The sequence below is a fragment of the Coptis chinensis genome, chromosome 3 (assembly GCF_015680905.1).
Source record: "Coptis chinensis isolate HL-2020 chromosome 3, ASM1568090v1, whole genome shotgun sequence".
NCBI lineage: Eukaryota > Viridiplantae > Streptophyta > Magnoliopsida > Ranunculales > Ranunculaceae > Coptis > Coptis chinensis.
Window position 1 is genome coordinate 6,916,567 of NC_141458.1, and position 23,477 is coordinate 6,940,043.

The following is a 23,477-nucleotide window of genomic DNA, read 5'->3' on the forward strand; positions in this document are numbered from 1 at the left end:
TTTGTTGTATATATAGAGAGCTAGGTCATTTTGATGTACTAAACGATGTATTGGAGTAATAGTCACACTTAATCATTCTGTGGATATGTATATATATCTTTCTGTTGTTTAGAAAGTAGGTTTTATATGGAAATGGTTGTTGGAAGATTTTTTTTTATGCGATGTCCAGGTTATGACAGGTTTTTCGTACACGAAATGTTGATTAAACAAATGAAGCTCTGCCGAAATTTCGATAGAATCAGGATAGCGACCGCCTCGAGATTCATCTTCGCGCCCTCGGGATGTGTGTTGGGTCTCGGGGCGTGACAGAACGTGGTATCAGAGCGTCCACTATTAGATCCGTCTGGGAGCTGTAGTGGGGGACTCGGTCGAGACAAGTTTCGGAAGTCTTAGTCGGAACTCGATAAAACCCTAGGTAGGGATACAATACCCATTAGTTATTACGTTAAGCTTTCATACTAGCTTGGCAATATCGAAACGTCACACGGACATTCTCCTTGTCATAGCGGAGAGTGCGGTTACTCGTCGAATTTTTTTTGCGTATCGGACACTATATAATAGGAGTGTTTTTTTTTCACGTCTTAGTGGAGGGCGCGACCTGCGCTCTGCCGAAGCCATGTTTGTCAGCTTTACCGCGCTTCATCTCCTGGAATTATAGCGCACCTCGCGCTGCTACCTGCGATCGTTCTGTGGTTGCAAGTTCCATTGTAGCGACCTGCGCTTCTAAGCCTTTACACGAAGAAGCGACTGCTTTCATGTATAATTTTGAAGTTTTGCTTTCTCGTTTATCAAACACTGAGTTGGCTCTTTGTATATGTGCAGAATAGTTATCATGGATCCGGAAAGCACTAGTGGTGAGAATACCTCGGATTGCGGTCGGGAGGACCGAATGGATAGGCTTCTCGCTATGATAAACCAAATGGCTCAAGCACAAAATGAGATGAGAGTTGAGATCAAAAGTTTAAGGGCTAGTCGGAACGAGCCTCAACCTCTTCAAACATCCGTTGTTATTTCGTCTAGTGTAACACCCGAAGTAGCATCCCCAACCGTAGTGAGAGTTGTGGAGTTCAGGCCACCAATGCAAAGTCAATCGGGGTTTCTACTTGCTAGACATGTCGAGTATGCTAGACTCTATGATGTGTACCGATGTGGAATGGGTTACTTTGGCTACCTTTATGCTTAGAGGTGAAGCCAAACACTGGTGGATCAGTGTTAAGGATGTGGAGACATTTCCGATGAGTTGGGCTAAATTTGAGGAACTCTTCGTTTTGAGGTATGTTATCGAGGCGGTGAGAGCTAAGAAGCGAATGGAATTCCTCAAATTGGAACAAGGAAACATGACCGTGGAACAATACGAAGAGAAATTCACTGTTCTTTCACGATACGGGAAGGAGTTAATTTCCACAGGAAAAGCTAAGGCTAGGAAATTCATTGATGGGCTGAAACCGTATATGTAGAGCAAGATGTCAGTCCTTCAGATCAATTCTTATGCTGAGGCTGTGAGAAGGGCTCAAGGTATTGAAAGAGTTGATGAGCAATTATTGCTCAATAAGCAAGAGGCGGGAAGAGTAAGACAGTCGACATTTAAGGGCAGGCAGGATATGGGAAAGAGGCAGGTTTATCAAGGCAGTGGTTCCGGGTCGCAACAGATGTATAGGCCGGTCATCTAGCAGGCACAATAACAGTGGAGGGCACCCTTGTACATAGGGTTTGAATGTGGTTAGGCGGCCAGAGTCTACCGGTTGTGAGACCGACGGGTGGATCAGATGGATGGCACCGAGGGTACCTACTCCTTCTCGCACGGATCACGGTGCAGAATTTGAGGCCCTCGTGGTCGAGAGCTAGATTGCAATCTGTAATACCACGAGTACAACCGGGGAGAGAGAGTGTGGTTTGTTATAGTTGCGGTGAAATTTGGGCATATCAGCGGTTTTGTCCCAAGTCCAATCAGGGGTGGAGCAGAGACCACATGGCAAGGTGTATTATCTAGTGCGAGGAGGAAGAAGTTGTGGATCCTGCATCAGTCCAAGAGGAAGCCACAGTATATAATGCGATGGGGGCAGATATCAGCGCTACCGATCAAGTGGTTGAAGGTATGATATGTCTGTTTACACATAAGGTGCATGTCTTGTTTGATACAGGTGCTACTCATTCTTTCATTGCTAAAAATATGGTGGAAATTCTTGGTTTGGATGTAGTTAACACTAGGACAAAGCTTATTTTATCCACTCCTTTGGGAAAGAAAACTGTGTTCTTCAAAGTGTGTCACCATTGTGTAATAAAGATAGGTGATAGTGAGATGGTAGTTGATCTAACGGTGATGGACCTAAAAGATTTCGATATTATAGTAGGGATGGATTTGTTAGGAAAATATCATGCCCAGGTAGATTGTTTTGCCAAGACAGTGACGTTTAGAGTACCAGGACAGTCTGAGTTTGTATTTAGGGGGACCAGAAATACGGTATCTCGAATCATGAAGGACAAGTCTGATTTCCAGTATGATAGATACGGATTGTTAGCTGGTCTTAGTCTCCAAGGGCCGAAATTCGAATCTCCCGATCATCTTCCCGTAGTTCGTGATTTTGTGGCAGTGTTCCCAGATGCATTGCCGGGATTGCCTCCCTGGCGTGAGATAGATTTTGTAATAGATCTAATGCCGGGAACGTCGCCTATTTCGATGATTCCTTATCGAATGGCTCCTCTTGAAATGAGAGAACTCAAGTCCCAATTAGATGAATTGAAAAGATTAGGGTTTATAAGGAAAGCCACCACCTTGGGGAGCACCAGTGTTATTTGTGAAGAAGAAGGATGGGTCATTTAGGTTATGTGTGGATTATCGAAAGTTGAATAAGGTGACTATCAAGAACAAATATCTGTTGCCTAGGATCAATGACTTATTCGATCAGTTAAGGGGTGCCAAGTATTTCTCGAAGATAGATCTCAGAACAGGCTACCATCATATAAGAATTTGAGAAGAAGATATAAAGAAGACAACTTTCCGAACATGGCTAGGGCATTTTGAGTTTTTGGTGTTACCATTTAGATTGACCAATGCTCCAGCTGCATTTATGGATCTCATGCACTGAGTGATGTGGAAATACTTAGATCAATTTGTTATTGTATTCATAGATGACATATTGATTTATTCCAAGACTAAATTTGAAACACAAGGAACACTTGAGGATTGTCTTCCAAACATTAGTTGATCATCAGCTTTATGCCAAGTTTAGTAAATGTGAGTTCTGGTTGAATGAAATGAAGTTCTTAGGGAATGTTGTATCGGAGAATGGAATAAAAGTTGATCGTTCAAAGATAGAGGCAGTGAATAATTGGCCGAGACCGACATCAGCGACGGAAATCAGAAGCTTCTTGGGATTGGCAGGTTATTACCGTCGTTTTGTGGAAGGATTCTCTAGCATAGCGTCGTCCTTAACTAGATTGACACAGAAGGAGGTGAAGTTTGAATGGACGGAGGCATACGAAAAAGCCTTCCAAGAACTGAAAACTCGATTGATAACGGTGCCAGTTTTGACTATTCCAGATCCGGAGAAGAGTTATGTGATTTATACTGATGCCTCTAACACCGGGTTAGGATGTGTCTTAATGCAAGAAGGCCAAGTGATAGCGTATGCGTCAAGACAATTGAATGCCCATGAGAAGAATTATCCTACTCATAACTTGGAGTTAGTTGCGATTATTCATGCTTTAAAGATCTGGAGACATTATGTGTATGCTGAAAGATTTGAGATATTTCTCGATCACAAGAGTCTCAAGTAACTTGTTTTGAAGAAAAGGATTTGAATATGAGACAGAGGAGGTGGGTTGAGTACATGGAGGACTATACGTTCTCATTGCAATACCATCCGGGTAAAGCAAATGTAGTTGCCGATGCATTGAGTAGGAAGCGAGAACATGTTTGTGCTCAGATGATGATGAAGGAGTGTCAATTGTTGGAGTCTGCTGCTTCTTATGGTTTTGAAATCATGGGAAATGGAAGTGGAGATCCTCAAAAGTGCTGTAATTTAGCACAGATGACAGTGACGGCAGAAAACACCTTAGTCCAGGAGATTGTGAATTTCCAGAATACATCGAAGGATGGACCTAGGTACCGAGTATATGTGGAGAATGCCGAGGATGTCGATTGGGAAAAACATGGAGACGAAAGTATCAGATTCAGAGGAAGAATTTGGGTACCTTTTGATCACTCCTTGAGGAATGATATCTTGAGGGAAGCACATAGATCGAAGTATACAATTCATCCTGGCAATACCAAAATGTACAGAGATCTGCATCGTCAGTTTTGGTGGCCGAGAATGAAGCGACACATTGCGGAATATGTTAAGAAGTGTGCCACATGCCAACAGGTGAAAGCTGAACACCATAGACCACCTGGTCTTCTTAAACCTCTGGAGATTCTGGAATGGAAGTAGGAGAATATAACCATGGATTTTGTATCCGGTTCTGGAGGACCGATGAGGGAATGGATTCTATATGGGTCATTGTTGATAGAGTGACCAAGTCTGCCCATTTCATACTTGTTAAGACTACTTTTGGCTGAAAAGCTAAGTAGAATCTACATGTCGAGATACCGAGGTTGCATGGGGCACCATTATCGATAATTTCAGATAGAGGTACTCAATTTTACGGTTCATTTTGGAGAAATCTTCAAAGGGAATTGGGAACCAAACTAAAATTTAGCACCGCATTTCATCCGCAAACCGATGGGCAATCGGAAAGAGTCATTCAAATCATCGAAGATATGCTTCGGGCTTGCGTCCTTGATTTTGGGGGTAGTTGGAAGACTTATTTGGCGTTGGCTGAGTTTGCTTACAATAACAGTTACCAATCTAGTATTGGTATGACACCGTTTGAAGCGTTGTATGGCAGACCTTGCAGAACACCTCTCTACTGGACTGAAACCGGAGATAGTATTATGTTGGGGCCAGAGATGGTTAGTGACACCACCAAGAAGATTAGAGTGATACGGAATCGATTACTCATAACCCAGAGTCGTCAGAAAAGCTATGCGGATAGGCGTAGACGTCCCTTGGAATTTTATGAAGGTGACAGGGTATTTTTGAAGGTATCTCCGAAGAAGGGCATTCAGAAGTTCGGGATGAAAGGGAAACTTGCACCTAGATATGTGGGACCATTTCCGATTATCCATAAGATCTCGGAGTTGGCGTATAGGCTTGAGTTACCGGAAAGGCTATCACGTGTCCATAACGTGTTCCATATTTCGATGCTACGCAAGTATGAGCCGGATCCCCTACATGTGGTCGATTTGGAATCGTTGGAATTAGAAGAAGACATTACCTATCCGGAAGGGCCAGTTCAGATTCTAGATACGAGAGAAAAGAGATTGCAGTCAAAGGTCATTCCGTTGGTAAAGGTCTTGTGGAGAAATCACAATGTAGAGGAAGCAACATGGGAGAAGGAATCGGATATGCGGCAACAATATCCAGAATTGTTCGAGAACTAAGGTATGATTTAATTTCGAGGACGAAATTTTCTTTTAAGGAGGGTAGGATGTAAAGACTCAATTTCTCGTTAAGGGTATTTTCGTAAATTACATAGTAAACCTAGGGACATTTATGTAATTGGTCAGTCGGGTTTACATTTCAAACGTACATAAATTAATGAAACTTAACTCCGACTCATAAGCCACGTTAGGCAAGCAACTTATATACGAAAATTTAACAAAAATGTCGGTTAGCGGCTTTTCTGCGTTCGAAGCTGGCACGAGTTAAAAGCTTACACGCATGAGTGAGTTATCGTTATAGCCTGCGGTGAGATAGAATGTAGGAAATTAAATAAAATTTGGTTGGTTGGGAAAAATAATTACGACGCTTAAGTCAAATTAGTTAGTGGTTAGAAGTTAATTAGGACTTTAAGCCTAATTTGAGCATATTGGGCTTGGGCCTTTAATAAACAAGTAAAACAAAAAAAAAAAAAAAAAAACTTGTCGCACCAAGCAAAAACCAAATCGCACGAAATAATTTTCTCCCCCAAATTCTCTCAATTTCGCCCACTCTTAAACCCTAGGAGAGAGAAACCCCAAATTCACCCAAAATTTAGTGATTAAAACCTCAATTCGCACCTCCCCATCCTTAGTAACACTAAACTCAAGTGTGAGGATTCGAATCTCCTCGAATTTGCGTCGTATCACAGCGAGGTGAGTTTAATTTCGTATTTAGATTCGATTTCGATAGGATTTGGTTGTGTTAACGAAATTAATCGTATGGGGTGGTGATGTATTCGGCAGTAGCTTGTTTGGAGAAGGTAGAGCTTAGCGAATGGGTGGCGAAGAAAGCTAAAGGGGATATCTTTATTGGCTTGGTAAGAATTTTGTTTATTCACTCCATTTTGAGAAATTCATGTTGGTTCTATACCTTGTTTAATGTCATGTTGATTATGGAGTGGAGGAGGAGAAACAACCACCGATTTTATTAATAGAATTAATATGAATTGAAGGGGGTGGAATTTGGTTGTTGTTGGAGTTGGGAAAAATCTCACTTGTTAGTGGAAGTGATATGATTGGCGTTGGCGTGAGGGCCTGCAGTGGCTGGAAATAGCCTGCGGAGACCTATCAGAGGTATAGTGCTAGAAATGGCCTGTAGCTTTGTTAACTGTAGTTAGAGGAAAAATTTTCGGAAACCAAATTCGTAGCGTCAAGATTTCTTCTCGGCTTGCGTTAGATAAAAATTTCTCGTTAGTTATAAATTCTAATAACCTACGTGTATACGCTGTTATAGGAGTTAAATAAGAGTGGATTCGATTAAGCGGGCTTGATTCGATTAAGTGGGCTTGAGGGGAACGGAGCTTGCTAAGGTAGGAACTTACATACCAATATATAGCATGCTTATTTTCATGCATGATTTGATTGTTTTAAATTGGGAAAGATAGTTTGCGTATCAACCATGCATGTATATGTGATATTCATGTTTTGCATTGTATTTACTCGATATAAACTAAATATATGAATAGCTTTCGTATGAAATGGTTTTTGCGAAATCTGGGTAGCGAGGATTTATTTTCTTTGTTAAAAGAGCAAAACTAGTTTTGAGAAGGGTTCTTGTCTCTTGTCTCAGTAAGGAGACAGAGAGATGGATTTTGTAATGCGGGTAAGGATTACCTGGTTGTTTGTAACTATGTGTGAGGTTCTGGATTGTTCCACAGATGGTTCGTTGTTATTTATTATGATTCGCCGTTTGGGAATCATCGGTTGTCATTTACTATGACTGGCCCATTTGGGAGTCATAGGTTGCATTACTCGATTGTTGGAAATCTAGGAACACACACATACAGAACCAACAGTTTTAAAAGAAAAACTAAATATGTATCTATAGTATTTGGAAATGACCGGTAATACGAGTATATATATATATATTAGTATGCTTATCACGAGGGGATTTAGAAAAGGAATTGTGAATTCCTATAAAGAAGGAACTGTTGTATGCATTTCAAGAAGGCAGAGTTAAGCTCTAGGATTCAATCGTGGTGTATACCTTTCGAGGTGGTGGGCCACCTTTAAAGGGATGCATCCTTGGATGTAGTCCGAATTCCTTTTCTACTTTTATAGATAACCATGTTTATCACGTGTCACTTGTATGGTGCTTAGCTTGTGTGAGGTTACATGTTACCTCGATGAGATTTAGACGGTGAGAGTGAGAGTTTAGTCCACTCTGGATGTGTCGATCGGGATCCGGAAAGAAGGTCGTCGAAGCGGTTGACCACCGTAAAGTTAGGTGACGTAATCGTATGGGGGTCGTGGTCACAGGGCCCACCTGAGCCCTAAAAGCTTTGAGGATTTTGTGTGTATGAACACAACAACGGCATTTCAGCTCCCTGTCGATAAAATCAGGAAAACATCGGTGCATGGTTCTGCTTGGAAAATCTTGAACGAGAGATATGCCTGGATGGATGGGCCGAAAATTACCGGTCGTACCTCACCATTCTAATAGGATGCAGCGACCACAATAGTTGTATGATGTTTGTGAAAACTATATTTTGAATATTAACGAAGCATGTCGAAATGATTTCTGCTAGTTAGTGATGTACTATATAGTCACGATATTTGGATATTATTATGGAAAACTGCATGTTTTAAATGTTTTACTATAAGTAGTCTATTTATTGGTTATGTGCGTTTCTACTGGGCATAGTTGTTTTGCTCATCCTACATTAACCTTTCAGCCGAGCCCGTTGCGGAGGAGACTTTCCCTACCACTGGGGATGATGGTTATGGAGATTTGAGGGGTTTCCCTTAATCTTGACCAGGGACAAAGTCGAGTGATTTTGGTTGTATAGAGAGAGACTAGTTTCTTTTGTTGTATATATAGAGAGCTAGGTCATTTTGATGTACTAAACGATGTATTTGAGTAATAGTTACACTCAATCATTCTGTGGATATGTATATATATCTTTTTGTTGTTTAGAAAGTAGGTTTTATATGGAAATGGTTGTTGGAAGATTTTTTTTATGCGATGTCCAGGTTATGACAGGTTTTTCGTATACGAAATGTCGATTAAACAAAGGAGGCTCTGCCGAAATTTCGATAGAATCAGGATAGCGACCGCCTCGAGATTCATCTTCGCGTCCTCGGGATGTGTGTTGGGTCTCGGGGCGTGATAGAGTAATGTCCACGTCCATATCCATGTCAACTGAAGGATTAACATAGATGGACGGCGGACCACCTAAAGGATTACCTACTTGTAGGTTTTCTTATTGCAGGACTGTTAGGGGTGGTGGCGGTGGCGGCGGTGCTGCAGTTGGATGTTGAAAATTAATCCTACCACTAGGAGCAACTCGATTGTTCAATGGTTCTTGCATTGGCAGAGTTGAATTTCGAGGGTTGCGATTCCTATTGGCATGAGGAATATGTTGATTGTTCGGTCTGCTTCTTGTGCTTACCATCTTGATTGTTTCACGTGATAATGGATTCAGACGGCACCAATTATGTTTCGACAATAAACTGCTTCAACACAACGAGAGCAAATGATAAAGAATGCACTAAGAAACAGAGGAAATTGATGTTGGGGGAGATGAAACTGAACCAAGATAATGGCTGCCTACGTACCCAAGATCTATTATCTAGGGATCAAGTTTCAACGTAGTTCCTTGTTGTGAGAGAGAATATATTTTATGAATTGGTAGAGATTGAATCCTAAGAGGACTGTGTTTGTTTGTCAAAAGAATTGTTATCTCTTTGAACTTTTATCTTTATATTTCTACAATAATGAACCTGGACATATTCTTAAATAGACTAGTTATTGGGTGTAACTAGGATTAAGCCCTTGGGCTTAATTGATTTGGGTTGGATCCGTGGGTTTAATGAGCCACAAAGTGGGGGTCTATATAGAGCACATGGAACACGTAGGGGACACAATAGTACCCGATGAATCAGTTGGTCAACAGTTAGAATTCGCCCCAACATAACCTCCCAAAAGAACACCTTCACTTTCAAAAGTAAATGAGTTTTCCATACTAATTTTGAAGGAAATGCGATCACTGTTGACTCTGGATCTCTGGCTTGTGCAGCAAATGCCTCATACAAGGAGCTAACAGAGAAGATATTGTTCTTTGTACAGTTCTAGATACAAATATCCTCTTTGGTGTTCAATACCACTGTATCTAACGACTTGGACAAAATAGCCGACTGTTGTACTACCCAAACAACATTACGCCTCCTTAAGAACATGTTCCAAGTCACTTGATCATTGTGTGTATAAGCATATTCATATATACAAAGCCACTTTTATTGGTAGAGGCTTGGAAAATCTCTGGGAATTGCTCTGCCAATGGCTTTCCACCAATCCAAGTATCTGACCAGAACATAATCTTTCGTCCATTACCCACAGTACGTGAAGCTTATCCCTTGCTTGAATAAAGGTAGAGCTTTCATAAAGGCTACATCCATGAGCCTGTGTTGTTTGGTTAGGTCACCACCTATGTTCATCATGCCCATACTTAGCACATATTACGTCACGCCACAATGAGCTTTCACCTATGAAATATCTCCATAACCAACGTCCGAGCAAAGCTTGGTTCATGCATGCAAGGTTGCGTAACTTGAGACCATCGATCTCTTTTGGGGAACAAACTTTCTCCCAACACACCAAATGGTATTTTCTATGCTCCACTGAAGACCCCCAAATAAAGTCACGAATTAACCGCGCGTTCAATTCTTGCTGCAACACCTTTGGGAATACTGAGTAGAGACATAAAGTAAACCGGTAGATTCGAGAGGACTACTTGCTAAAATAAGTCTAGCCCCTTTAGACATCAGTTTGCACCTCCACCCTCCAAGTCTCCTTTGGACTATTTCAATTACTGGATCCCATACTTTACGGTTCTTATACTTGGACGCGAGTGGTAGACCCAAATATCTACAATAGAGTGTTTCTACAACACACCCTATAATTTGAGCCAAACCCGCCAAATGTTCCACGTTTCCCACCTTAAGCAGTGACGTCTTTGCCATATTAGTTTTCAAATCAGAAATAGCCTAAAAGATGAACATAATGGTTTTAATAACAAGTACATGTGACAGCGAAATGTCAAGCAAAAACAATATGTCATCTGCAAATTGGATAACGACAACTTCTGGACCGTTTACAGTTGACTTGAATCCCATATCCCATATCTCTAATATATCCTCGGGGTGCAAGTGGATATCCAAATATTCAAATCCAATTTGTATTCGTATTCAAAAAATAAGATATTATTCAAAAAAATTGGATTCGGATAAATTTTTTAATATCCGTCGGATTCAAATTCGAGTATCGGTATAAATTTTCGGTTTCGGATTTGGATACAGACATATCTGAATCTGAACCTATCCGTTTGCACCCCTAATATATCCCATATCTCCTGCTTTGATTACCAGTATACTTAAGGCCTCCATAACAATATTAAAAAGGAATGGCGATATATATAGGATCACCTTGCCGCAAACCCCTTTCGCTCTGGAAATACCCAACTGGAGATCCATCAACAAGAACAGAGAAAGATGCAGAACTAACACATAACTTGATCCACTTCCTATATCTTTCACCAAACCCCATTATGCTCAACAAATAATCGAGGAATTCCCAATTGGATTTTGTGTAATCCGTCCTAAACCGGACTACATACATATGTAATATATCTTTTTTTTTTTTTAAATTCTTTTCCTGCTTCTAACATTTGTTTTGTGGGTTAAATTTTATTAAACCACATGTTTAACAGTGCGTCTAGTGGTCAACCACCATTTTTACCCATATTAAATTTGTTCTACAACGAATTTAATATAATAAGAGCATCTCCAATGGGGGTGTAAACCGTACAGAGTGGAAACTTTACACCCCAAGTGTCAAAAAACTCTATCCAATAGGCTCTAAACTGTCACAGCCCGAATTTCTAAACAATAACAAAGTGAATATTTGAAATATAAAAATCTCAAACATCACTAGGTTCACTTGTTTAGAAACCCAGACTATGACAGGGGATACTACACATACAAAACCCTAACAGCCATGTCATAAAAGAATCAACTTAAAAAAATATAATCTCAATAATTATCCGCAACTTCTTTATTAAGATAACATCCTTCCAAATAAAACATCAAACAAACTTTCAATATAAAATTCCTCACTACCATGTTTTCATGCCATGAAAAAGGTAAACTACGTTATTACATCCTTCCAATAAAGAATCAGACCTAAAATAAAACTAACGGACTGCTCCAGGCACGAATCCCAATCACACGCCGCGATTCCACTGCCTTCCACCTATGTTCCCAAGAACACACCCACGTTGCCAAAACAAAGCAAACATGGGTCAGCAAAAATGGAATTTGCTGGTATGAGTAGACTAACTACATATAAGCATTTCAAACTTTACTTATCCAACTAACACTTTAAATCTATCATAACCTAATCATTCTCATTTGGAAGGCGTGTAGTTCCGTCATCTCAACCGGCATAGTTTCTTCCCAAGCAAAACTTTCATTTTATTAACTTCCATTTTATTAACTCATTCTAATAACTCCTTTTAATATCTAAATAATTGAATTACACTTACCGATATCCGCCGCGGTATAAGGGTAGGACCGGCGTCCTCAAGACAAAATATTATTAAGTCCTACCCTCCTACAAAAGAAAGTTAGAACTTGTATATATAACATATGAAGATATTCTATATGTATTCAAAGGTAAACCCAAGCACACTCGTATAAACAAATCAATTTCTCTTGTCAATTACTCAATTACTTTTCTTATACACCCACCCTTTAGTACCTACTCCACGATTTGCACTTCACACATTTGCCAAATCACACATTCCCTGTGTGCCTCTCTCCCAACCGAATACCACAATATCATAGCCATCTCGGGCTTTCATACACATATTTCACGACCTCTTTGGGCACAAAACTTCAGTCATTCATGGCACATTCAATGAATACCTTAGGTCATTCTCACCACATTCAAGGAATACCTATCATATCACTAACGGGCCATTCATGGCACATTCAATGAATGCCCTGGGTCATTCCCGCCACATTCAAGGAATACCCAATCCTACATTCCCCATTACACTCAAGGAATACAACTAACCCATGCAAGCGAATACCTTAGTTCCTCTTTAGGGCAGTCCACTACAATCTGGTCATTCATGGCACATTCAATGAATACCGGGTCATTCATGGCACATTCAATGAATACCCTTATATAACACTAACGGGCCATTTATGGCACATTCAATAAATGCCCACCTAACATATGACATCATCAGTCATAAAACTCAATTCCAAAACTTGAGGCGTGGAGAGTTCTAAAAGGGTGCGGTAAGTTTTGTTTACGCATTATTGAACTTTATTGCATAACTTATTTAGAGAACGAAGGAAAAATCTTGATTCAATTATTTTTGGTTTACGCGTTATTAATTTCATAAATGTATAAGTGTCATAACGTTGTGTATCGTAAAAGACTGAAAAATCACAAAGCAGTAAATACACGTACACAAGTATATTTATAAAGGTCCTAGCCTAAGTCAAACATGCTAAAAGTCCTAGACTTACCCTAATAGACTAAATCATAATTTTAGGAAAAAGTCAAATTTTCGGGTCAACTGGTCAAAGTCAAAGTCAACTCTGGTCAACAGCCAACCTTGGTCAACCATGCCTAAACTCCAAAACCCAAAAGCCCAAAGCACTAGGGCCCATAGTCTAACTTAAGTCAAAAAATAAAAATCAAAAGTTAAAGCCTAAAGCCCAACCTACGATTTTGGCCCAATCCCAAATCGGACTTTCTTGTTCATCTTCTTCACTCTTCTCCTCCACCAAATGACCAAATTTCCGGCCACCACCATCTCCCTTCTCCCTCATATCGGTTTAACTTCTTTTGAAAAACCAAACCACTTTAATAAACGCCAAAACCTCAACTCTTGAATTTAACATCTCGCCCAAAACTAGATCTGAGACAGAATTCCCGCCGCCATTAATGCCATTTCCAAGCTTTTCCTAAGCTTTAATAGCACCTATTAACAGCACCCATCCCAATCACAGTTTGATAATTCAACAGCATACACGACACAACAACAAAACAGTTCGAATAGTTTACTGGAGGATGGGCGCAGTCCGCCATTAATGGTCGCTTGGAGCTTTCCACAAAGACTCACAAACTCTCCCCCCAATCTACACTCAATCCTCGCGACAATCAATTCGCATACAACCCAAAACAACTACCATACAAATTCAATACCACAATAAAAGAGTTCAAACGAAATCCTAGACGATTTCTGCTGTTGGGCATACGCCGCCATTAACAGCACACAAAACTTTACCAATACCATTTCATAGTCTCAAAAATCAATATGATTAACATGTTTATCAATTAAATGAGAAAACAACAATGAAGAATATCTGAGAACAAAAATACTAAGTGGAAAACTAAGTTTTTCTTCGTACCATAAAACTGTAAAACTCAAGGTGAGGTGAAATAGAAAAAAAATATGACTACTCACTGTTTTAAAACCGAACAGCTTCCCCAAGAGCGAAACCCCGAAAGCCCAACGTCTACTGTCGCGCGAAACTAGACGATCTTTCTTGTTCAAACCCCTTTTTTTTTTTCTCTCAGTAAAACTCACATTTTTTTTTTCTAAAACTCTCGTTTTGTTTTTCCCTAAAAACTCTACGTGAGAAACTCTATTTTCTAGTGTTTAAAAACTTCTCAAAAATAAGGATAACTCTTATCTAGTTATTTACGGGCTTTTATCCGTAACTACTGGATATCCTATATCTATTTATCTATTACATTATTATTATTATTATTATCTTTATTATTATTAGGAAAAATAAAATAAAAGATGGGGTGTTATAATATACACACCTTAAAAGGATCTCGTCCCGAGATTCAAGGTAGAGTGTCAGAGAAAAGCTCAGGGTGCATCTGCCTTATCTTATCTTCAAGTTCCCAGGTCACGTCATTTTCCCTTTCACTCCACTGCACTTTTACCAAGTTTACAATCCTCCTCCTAAGGTGTTTCACATCCCTATCTACTATCGTGATAGGCCTCACTAAAAGTTACATCATCGTTCAACTCTAGCTCTGTTGGGGTGAACAACCTCGAGTAGGATCTTTCACATATTTCCGTAGCATAGACGTGGAAGACATCGTGAATCATCGCTAAGTTAGGCGGCAAAAGCAAGACGATCGCCAAACTACCAACGGAGGCTACTATCTCATATGGTCCAATATATCGTGGACTCAACTTTCCTTTCATGCCAAACCTCATAACTCCTCTCATAGGGAAACCTTCAAAAACACAATCGCTTCTGAGAAAACTCTACCCGTTTCCTCTTCAAATCTGCATAACTTTTTCGCCTACTCTTTGTCTTAATCCTTTCTCTAATGACTTTAAATCTGTTCGGATGTCTCTCTCACTATCTCGGGGCCCAAGCAATACTTTCGGTCTCCCACATCTGCCCAACAAGCGGTGATCGACATGGGCAGCCCATATAAAGCCTCAAAGGGTGCCATACCGATGCTTTCGGAAACTGTTATTATATGCAAACTCCACCAAAGGTAAATGCTCCTCCCATCCTCCACCAAAATCCATTACACAAGACCGTAACATATCTTCTAATATCTGATTCACCCTCTCTGTCTGTCCATCTGTCTGAGGATGATAAGCAGTACTCATCGCCAAACTAGTGCCCATAATACAAATCTATAGTATGTAGGTCATAATACTATCTTCTATCCTATGTAGAAAATTAGGAATACCGACCCACCATTTGTTTCCCCCTTTGCCAAGGTGAAAACAGTTTTAGAGCAAATGTCTGCTCCAAAGTTGACCTCTCACCATGTGATGGTGATTAGAATCCAATTGGCTAGATGCTTGACTTTTTCCATGCCGCTCACACTCACTAATGCATTTGGTTGTTATTAAATGACTTCATTGCAGCAGTGGAATCCGACTTCACCCATATATGCTTCCATCACAGTTCCACTACCTTGCCAATGCATCCAACTAACCTCTAAAAGTAATTAACGGGAAATCAGAAAATGGATGCAACTGCATTGAACTAACCTCAAAGAATAATTAACGGCAAATCAAAAACTGAATGCAAATGCATGAGATTAACCTAAAATATGATTACGACAAATTGAAAATTGAATGAAATTGCATTTATCTAACTTTAAAACATAATTAACTGGAAATCAAAAATTGGATGCAAATGCATTGAACTGACATCAAAGAATAACTAACGGGAAATCGTTAACAGGATGTGAATGCATCAATCTAACCTCAAAGAATAATTAACTGGAAATCATAAGTTGAATGCAAATGCATGAAAGTAACCTAAAAGAATGATTAACGATAAATTGAAAACTGGTTGTAACTGCATTTAACTAACTTCAAAAGATAATTAACGGAAAATTGGAAAATTGGATGCAAATGCATTGAACTAATTTCAAAGAAAAAAACTAATAGGAAATCAGAAACTGGATGTGAATGCATCGATCTAACCTAAAAAAATAATTAACGAAAAATCAGAAACTGGTAGCAAATGCATTAAACTAACTTCAAAGCATAATTAACAAGAAATCGGAAATTGGATGCAATTGCATGGAACTAACCTCAAAGAATAATTAACGGGAAATCAGAAACTGGGTATAAATGCATCATACTAACCTCAAAAAATAATTAATAGGAAATCGGAAACTGAATGCAAATGCATCGAACTAACCTCAAATAATAATTAACGGGAAATCAAAAACTTGATGCAATAAGTGCATTGAACTAACCTCAAAACATAATTAACAAGAAATTAGAAACTAGACACAACTGCATGGAACTATGATGATAAAGTACAAGAGTTTTGCTGAATATTTGCAAATCTACATGCAACCAAACTCGAGGACGAGTTTCTTTCAAGCCGGAGAGTATGATGCATAGGCATAGAAACTTCTAATTATATTATTAGTAGTCTTATATATTGAATTAGTAGAGTTTCTTATTTGTTCTAGATCTAGGTTAATTAGTAAAGTTTCTATTTTGGTTTCTAAATAGAATTAGAAACATTGATTATTATATAAAAGCAACTAAGCCTTCCATTTTTTTTGGTAACTTCATTGTTCATCCTTAAATGGTTGTTATTGAATATTTATTCTAAAGGAATTGTTCTTCAAGATTGAAGGTTTATTCTAACCTCAAAAAATATAATTAACGGGGAATCGAAAACTTGAACTAACCTGAAAAAATATTTAGCGGAAAATCATAAACTAAATGCAAATTGATCGAAATATCCCCAAAGAATAATTAACCAGAAGTTGGCAAACATGATATAAATACATTGAACTTACCTCAAGGAATAATAAATGGGAATTCGAAAACTGGATTCAAATGCATCGAACTAGGGGTGGGCAATGGGCCGGGTTGGGCTAGCCCGGCCCTAAACATTTAAAGCCTTTCAGTTATTAGGGTCGGGCCAGCCCGTCCCTAAAGTCCCCATAGGGCCGGGTCGGGCCGAGTCATAAGTCTAAATTTCAAGCCCTGACCCTACCCTAAGTCCTCTTTAACAGTTTAGAGCCGGGTCGGGCCGGGCCTATATATTTTCTTATTTTTACTGCAGCAGTTTTAAAACTCATTTATATTACAAAAAAAATTCAAAGATTTGCAAACTCAAAGTCCCACCACTTTGAAATTTGAATAACAACCAATCTAGTAATAATTCTTGATAAGTCCAACAATTTAAAATGCATATCCACAATCTAATAAACTGAAGTACATAGAGACTCATATTTATATTTCAAAATTACAGTTAAAATGCACAAGACACATTTTGGAATGAGCTTTCACTGACATAAATCCGTTATCTTTTGTCTTTCAAATCTCACCAAAATTACATTTAACATTGAAGAACACAAAGACAAATAAGAGTATGGAATGAGTTTTTCCGACGTCAACCTATTTTTCATTAGGCTAGTGTCCGAAGGCTCATTATTGTTCTTGGCGACTAGGTTAGGCGGGGAGTTGTGAGGGTATGCGTGAGTTGTGAGATAGAAACAATTAGGTTTACAAGTTTTATGATATAAGACAAGTTATTAGAAGTACCCATCTGAAGAAGTGATAAATTACAAAGGACAGTGTTATTTTAATTGAAAATATGTAACAAGGAGTTGGATAGTTTTAGTTGTGTATTTTATAGTGAAATTATAATTAGGGCTTGGTTAGGGCTTAGTTAGGATCGGGCCTATGTTTCAGAACCTTAGCCCGACCGCTTTAAGGCAAGGCATTAGGGCCCTCGGCCCTAAAAAACTCTGTGAGGGCTTTAGTTGTGAGGGCTTTATAGGGCTTAGGGTCGGGTCGGTCAGGGCCGGGTTAGGGTCGTTAGGGCCAAATTCCCACCCCTACATCGAACTAACCTCAAAACATAGTTGTATCGATCATATATAATGAGAATGTCTTAACAAGTATATTTTTGCATTTAAAATAGTGTTTATCATAATGTTTTGCTATTCAATTGGCGTCAATGTGATCTTCGCCTCCTTGGGCATTCTCCCAAAACTTCAATCAAACTTATATTTTTAATTAAAAAAAAAAAAAAAAAAAAAAAGAGTTTTATCAGAGTGAGTTCTTTCTTTTTATTGAAAGTGGGATTTTCACATTGCAAGAAATTTGGATGAGTGGTCAATATAATATTCATATCTCATAGTTATGCATAGTTGTATGCTAATACTTTTATAATGGCACCTATTCGTAGGACAGGTTCGGAAGCTAGTTTAATTATTATGAATAATTAGAAATCATAGTTAAAATGGGAAACTGTCCTCTCTCTCCTTACTCTATAAATACACACTATTTCATAAGTGTATATGAAGAGTTTTAAGTTACAACACATTAAGATTAGAGAAGGTTTAGAGAGAAACAAGTTTCCTCTATTTGTGAGCATAAAGCTATGGATCAAGGTATGTATTTTAATTTATATTATTAGTAAAAATATTCGTGATTCAAGATCTAAATAATGTTTTAACACCTGCCACCTGGTCCGCCGTATTCAATTATATCTCCGTTGTCTTTTCTATACCCATAACTCTTCACACCGTAGCACTTTGGGCTATCTGTGTTTTCTTTCCAATCTCCAACCAGACGAGTCAGTTGATTGTCTTTGTTAACGATTTTCATTTGTCTAAAGTAACCGCAACGTTTAGCGTTTACTGGTGGAAAAGTGCCGAATCCCATGACTGGGTTAATTCCATCAACGGATCCCCTTGTTATTCCTCCAAAACCAACTTGAGATGCGCCATCAGCTAGACCCTGGAAAAGGGATCCCGGCCAGTAACCAAAGCTTATGTTAAAATCTGGAATTTGCACCCACCAATTTTTTCGTTGGTCCTGACATTGTGAAGAAAACAAAAGAAAAAAGATAATGGTTAGGTTTTTGCTTACCATTTTCTCTGCCGCAAGGCAAGAAATTGTTCTCTATAGGCCATTTTGATAGGTAAGAGGAGAAAGCTTTAGATCAATGCTATGTTCTAACTGAGCATAAAAAATGGACAATTTGAATTTTAAGGTCTCTTGTATTTATCTGATTAGTCTAAATAGTGTTGGAATCTCTATTGTATTTCTAAATACTAGTGTGTGTGTGCAAAGTGGAGGAGATGAACAAAAAGTGTTCTCTCCACTTTAGTGCATAGAAGATAGTCCCACATTAGTTATCCACTACTAGCAAGTGAAGTATATGAGGAATTTTTCTACCATAAGGGCGTGCCCTTAGGGTACAAATGCTTTTGTGTTAGGAGGGAGGACTCACCCAAAGCCACACGCGCGCCCGCCCGCACTGCACCGAGCCAAGTCAGGTCGGATTCGGGTTCAGGCTTGGGCTTACTGTTGTGGGTAGTGAATTGATCAATTGCCTAAATTTGCTTTTGCTTCAGCGAGACAGCAACTGTCCTACCCTCTTATTCTTCTCTTCTTACTATAGCCGCCAGGGAGAGTTATATTGCTGTTCAAGAGAGTAGTTTGTTCTAGTGCAAGTCAAACTGCTGTACACCATTGTATCATGTGAGGAAGACGTCACTGCTACCTTTCTGCACCACTAGAAGGGGCGAAATCTTTCCTTAAGGACAGCCTAATCCGTGCCTTGGTTGTCCCCTGTTACTGCTGTCATTGTCTCTTCATTGTTTTATTTATTCGCATCCAACAAATAGTAGGTCTATTGATGATTCTAGTATGATTTTGCATGAACCAATGAACGGTGAATTAATTATTTGCAAAAAAGTACTCTACTACACTCGTCAAATTCGGGTGTATAACACAATTTTCTTTCGGGTGTACGATTTCATTCCGAGGTAGTGACTGAATGATTCCTGGGTTGGGCAAGAAAAGCAAAAGGTAAGAGTAAGACTACCTAAAGGCATCTCCAATGGAGAGTGTATATATACACCTCTACATAAGTGTCACATAGGTGGCACTAGGATTTTATGACCCCTTTTACACATTAATAGTTTCCACATCCAAAATTGTATCCAATGCAACAAAGTTTAAGAGTTTGTAAAACTAAAAAACTTAGAAAATACGACGATCAAAGTCCGTCGCAAGTGGTTTAACTAAAAATAATGCACGTCAGTTTGAGTAACGTCCGTAGTTTATTAAAACTGGCTCAACCAATAAATGACGTTCTTTACCCATCGCAAACGTTACAATTCTAAAAAAAATAAAACAAACATGAGTTTAAGTGACGTCCGAATTTCTTTTTAATTGGGACGTTATTTCAAGTGACGCCCGAAATGTTTATTAACTAATAGACGGAGCAGGTGCCGACTAGCAAAGTCGGTAAAACCTTTGGGTGATGATACCAGAGCTCTGGGGCTTGAACCCGCCAAAGATCAAAAGTTTTTGATCTCATTTAAAAGCAGCTTAAAAAAAAAAAAAACTAATAGCCTGGTGGGGAATCTCCACCCCCTCTATTAACCATTAGCTTATCGTCTGGGATTTACACCCCCCATTGGAAACATGTTTTTGACATTTAGAGTGTAAATTTTACACTTTAAACAATTTACACCCTCCATTGGAGATACCCTAAGATGATATGTAAGTATGCAAGAATTAAAAGATTTAGTCACACACTCACACTGGGTAAGATAGGCGGGCTTAGAAAGTTTTTCCAAATGTATATGAAACCAAATCAGAAGCAAACCGGTTAACTTGCTACTTGAATAAAGGATGAAGCTCATGTCTAAGTATCCTCCGGCTAATTTCTTGTGATTATAAGTTAAGCTGGGCGACTCTAAGCTCTTGCTTGCATCTGTGTAGTAGATTACCCTAACTCTAGTACGAGGGGGAGAGTTAATTTTTCCTAAATAAAACTATAAGTAGCCCATGTTTTTAAGGATATGGGTTATTTGTCAAATACCAATTAGATTCACCTGTTTTTAAGGATATGGGTTGTTTGGTTTTTAAATTCACCTGAATGACTCTAAGTTGCATTTCAAGCTGCTGGTAATCGTACACTGACGTTTTATCGAAGACCGTGTCAATGGAATTTTTCCAGTCAACTCGGACAAAACCAGAGCAATGAAGATTGAAGCAACCTGGCTTGGCACCCTGTAAGTAGTAGCAAAAGAAAACAAAGTATCTGAATTAAAATATGCACACATAAACTGAATCTAAACTTAAAAATCAATCAAACTTACTTTTAAGTTTTGAAAAAAAAAAAAAAAAAAAACGTCAAACTTACTTTCAAATATACAAAAAAGTGTGTTTTATGATCACCATATAGCTTCGGATCTACCTTGCAAAAATAAAGTGTTAACTTTTATGTCAGCTTGATCGACACAAACGTTGCGTAATAGCAATGGGTTTGGTCATTAAAAGGAACTAAAAGTTTGCAGAAAAGGTAGTAGGGGAAATAATGAGAAGCAATTTCAGCAAATAAAATAAAATAACGAGTATCAATGAGCCAATGACTGTAAAACGCACATTGGATGTTGCTTTCGGGCTTTGAGACATAAAAATTGTCCAAATTAAAATCGGATGTGGCTTTGAAACATTAAAAGTGTCCAAATTAGCAATAGCCAAGAATAGTAGATTTCCAGCAAATTTTTAAGCCGAGAGCTAATTTGGCCATACAGTTGATCTCCTATTTCAAGAAATAATGTTTTATGAAGAAAGAAAAGAAAATATATAGGTCTCCAATCGGGAGTCTGGGTCCAAACTTTAAGGCAAAAGCTCAATGCCCATATTGAAAAAATTTAATCGACTTACTGCCCATCCTGCCTGAATTACGTTATCATCCGTAGCACTCCTGAGCCAAATGAGAGCCAAACTTGCTTGGTCGTCAGCCACACGTGGATTAATGACGTTCATATTTGCTTGAGCTCCGTAGTATCTTGTTTCCCCACCCGTGGAAGACTGAAAAGTCGCACTCTGAACCAAAGCAACAATGCAGAATGCTAAATAGATGTACATTATCAACAGCAACAACAACTAAAAAACAAACTTATGCTAGCTTAGCTGTATATGAACAGAAACAATCTTAATTAAAGAACCTATAAGTTATAAAAGTATAAAACCATCTCATGACCTAATTCAAAACAAAGCAAGTACAACTTAAATTCAAAATGAAAAAGGGCGAAAAAAATGTTATTAAGAATATTTACAATTAGAAACTTACATATTGACCAGGGCTATCATTGTTAAGTGTATGGATGCTGCTGGATTCCATGAAAGATTTAGCTCTTAGAAGATCTTCCTTTTGTGTCCTTCGGATTGGCACTGTACCTTCTGGGCAATCTATTCCTTTTGGCATTATTACCAACCGCTTACGCTGTGAAGAAGTTTGACTGACAACACCTTCTGGGATCATCGTAGGTTTCATCTACATCAAATATTGAAATGTAAATTAGAAACAGATACTGGAGAACATAGTTAATACACCTCATTACGAAACATAATTGGTATATATAGGGGGTACACTTTTTAAATAACGATGATATTACTTGATAATGAAAAAGGAGAGAGAGAGAGGAAATACCTGAATTTTGTGATCCTTGAGCAACGGATGATCAAATGCTGGTTGCTTGTTAATGTCAATACAATCAAACATATCACCGATTTCGTCCTAATAAGACACCAAACATTAACAGTTCGAAATCACATTAGCGTTATTATGCAAAGAGAATGTGAGAGAGTAACCAATGATTAAAATTGTGCATACATATATACATTAATCCTCAATAAGTTATAATCATTGTTTTTATAAAGACTGGTAATTCTAATCAAACATGTGTATGGTGTTTACAAGAATCCTTAAAAAAAAAATATTAGGAAGTAGGTTTTGGGAGTCAAGGTTTGGGAGGCTCATTTGCTAGATCCCTATAGGGTGCATAACTGCCATAACCAAAAGTCACAATTAAAAAGAGGCTCGGGTGCAATAATACGAATAAACTCTTAAAGCAATTTTTCCCTACAGTATTAAGAAGAAACCTCAAAAGACTTGATTGCCGGTTTGTTCAAAATATTGAGCTGCTCTTCTAACTCATGGTCCTCTTCTCTAGTAGAAACCGTCCTTCCTTCAATTCCATGGTAACTAAGACAAATAAGTAATGCTACTAACGTCAAGGTGATCCAAAACTTCAGAGCCATAAATTGGAATTCTTTTCCATGTACTATAACAAGGCAACTGGAAGTCTGGAACCCTTTATCTATCGATTTGCTAGAAGATCATCTGGAATATCTTAAAAAATGGAATTATATATATAGAAACTTTCGGTTTATATACTCCGTATATATAAATATATACTCATTAATTTTCTTTTGCTTCAAGTAAAACTCAATTTTGATTTAAATTTAGAATTTAACGGATATTAGAGATTTAGAGATCTTGGGATCTTGGGATATTTTCACGACCCTAAAAAGCTTATATTCTCTCCCGATCAGTACTGACATCATATATGGGACGAAATCACAAAATATTTTGCACTATGTAA

At 38.5% G+C, this 23,477-nt stretch overlaps 1 protein-coding gene and 1 pseudogene across 1 annotated transcript; one reads left to right on the forward strand and one right to left on the reverse strand.

Annotated features, from left to right (window-relative positions):
- The first annotated feature begins 3,932 nt into the window (after positions 1–3,932).
- On the forward strand, positions 3,933–5,482 carry LOC147507607 (uncharacterized; annotated as a pseudogene).
- Positions 5,483–18,202: 12,720 nt separating this feature from the next.
- On the reverse strand, positions 18,203–23,133 carry LOC147507608 (protein neprosin-like). Its single transcript, XM_086596346.1, has 7 exons — positions 22,975–23,133; positions 22,523–22,609; positions 22,163–22,366; positions 21,754–21,915; positions 21,227–21,280; positions 20,956–21,093; positions 18,203–18,882 (listed from the first exon to the last, which is right to left on the reverse strand). Exons 1-7 carry the CDS (start codon positions 23,131–23,133, stop codon positions 18,517–18,519), a joined length of 1,170 nt encoding a protein of 389 aa, XP_086452472.1. The 3' UTR covers positions 18,203–18,516.
- Positions 23,134–23,477: the final 344 nt, after the last annotated feature.

What these genes read in the sequence shown, in the direction of transcription:
- LOC147507608 (XM_086596346.1), bottom strand. Translation starts at nt 23,133, where the DNA reads ATGGCTCTGAAGTTTTGGATCACCTTGACGTTAGTAGCATTACTTATT. An exon ending in TCAAGGATCACAAAATTCAG is followed by an intron (nt 22,367 to 22,522) that starts GTATTTCCTCTC and finishes TATTTGATGTAG; the next exon opens with ATGAAACCTACGATGATCCC. An exon ending in ACTTTTTTGTATATTTGAAA is followed by an intron (nt 21,094 to 21,226) that starts GTAAGTTTGACG and finishes TACTACTTACAG; the next exon opens with GGTGCCAAGCCAGGTTGCTT.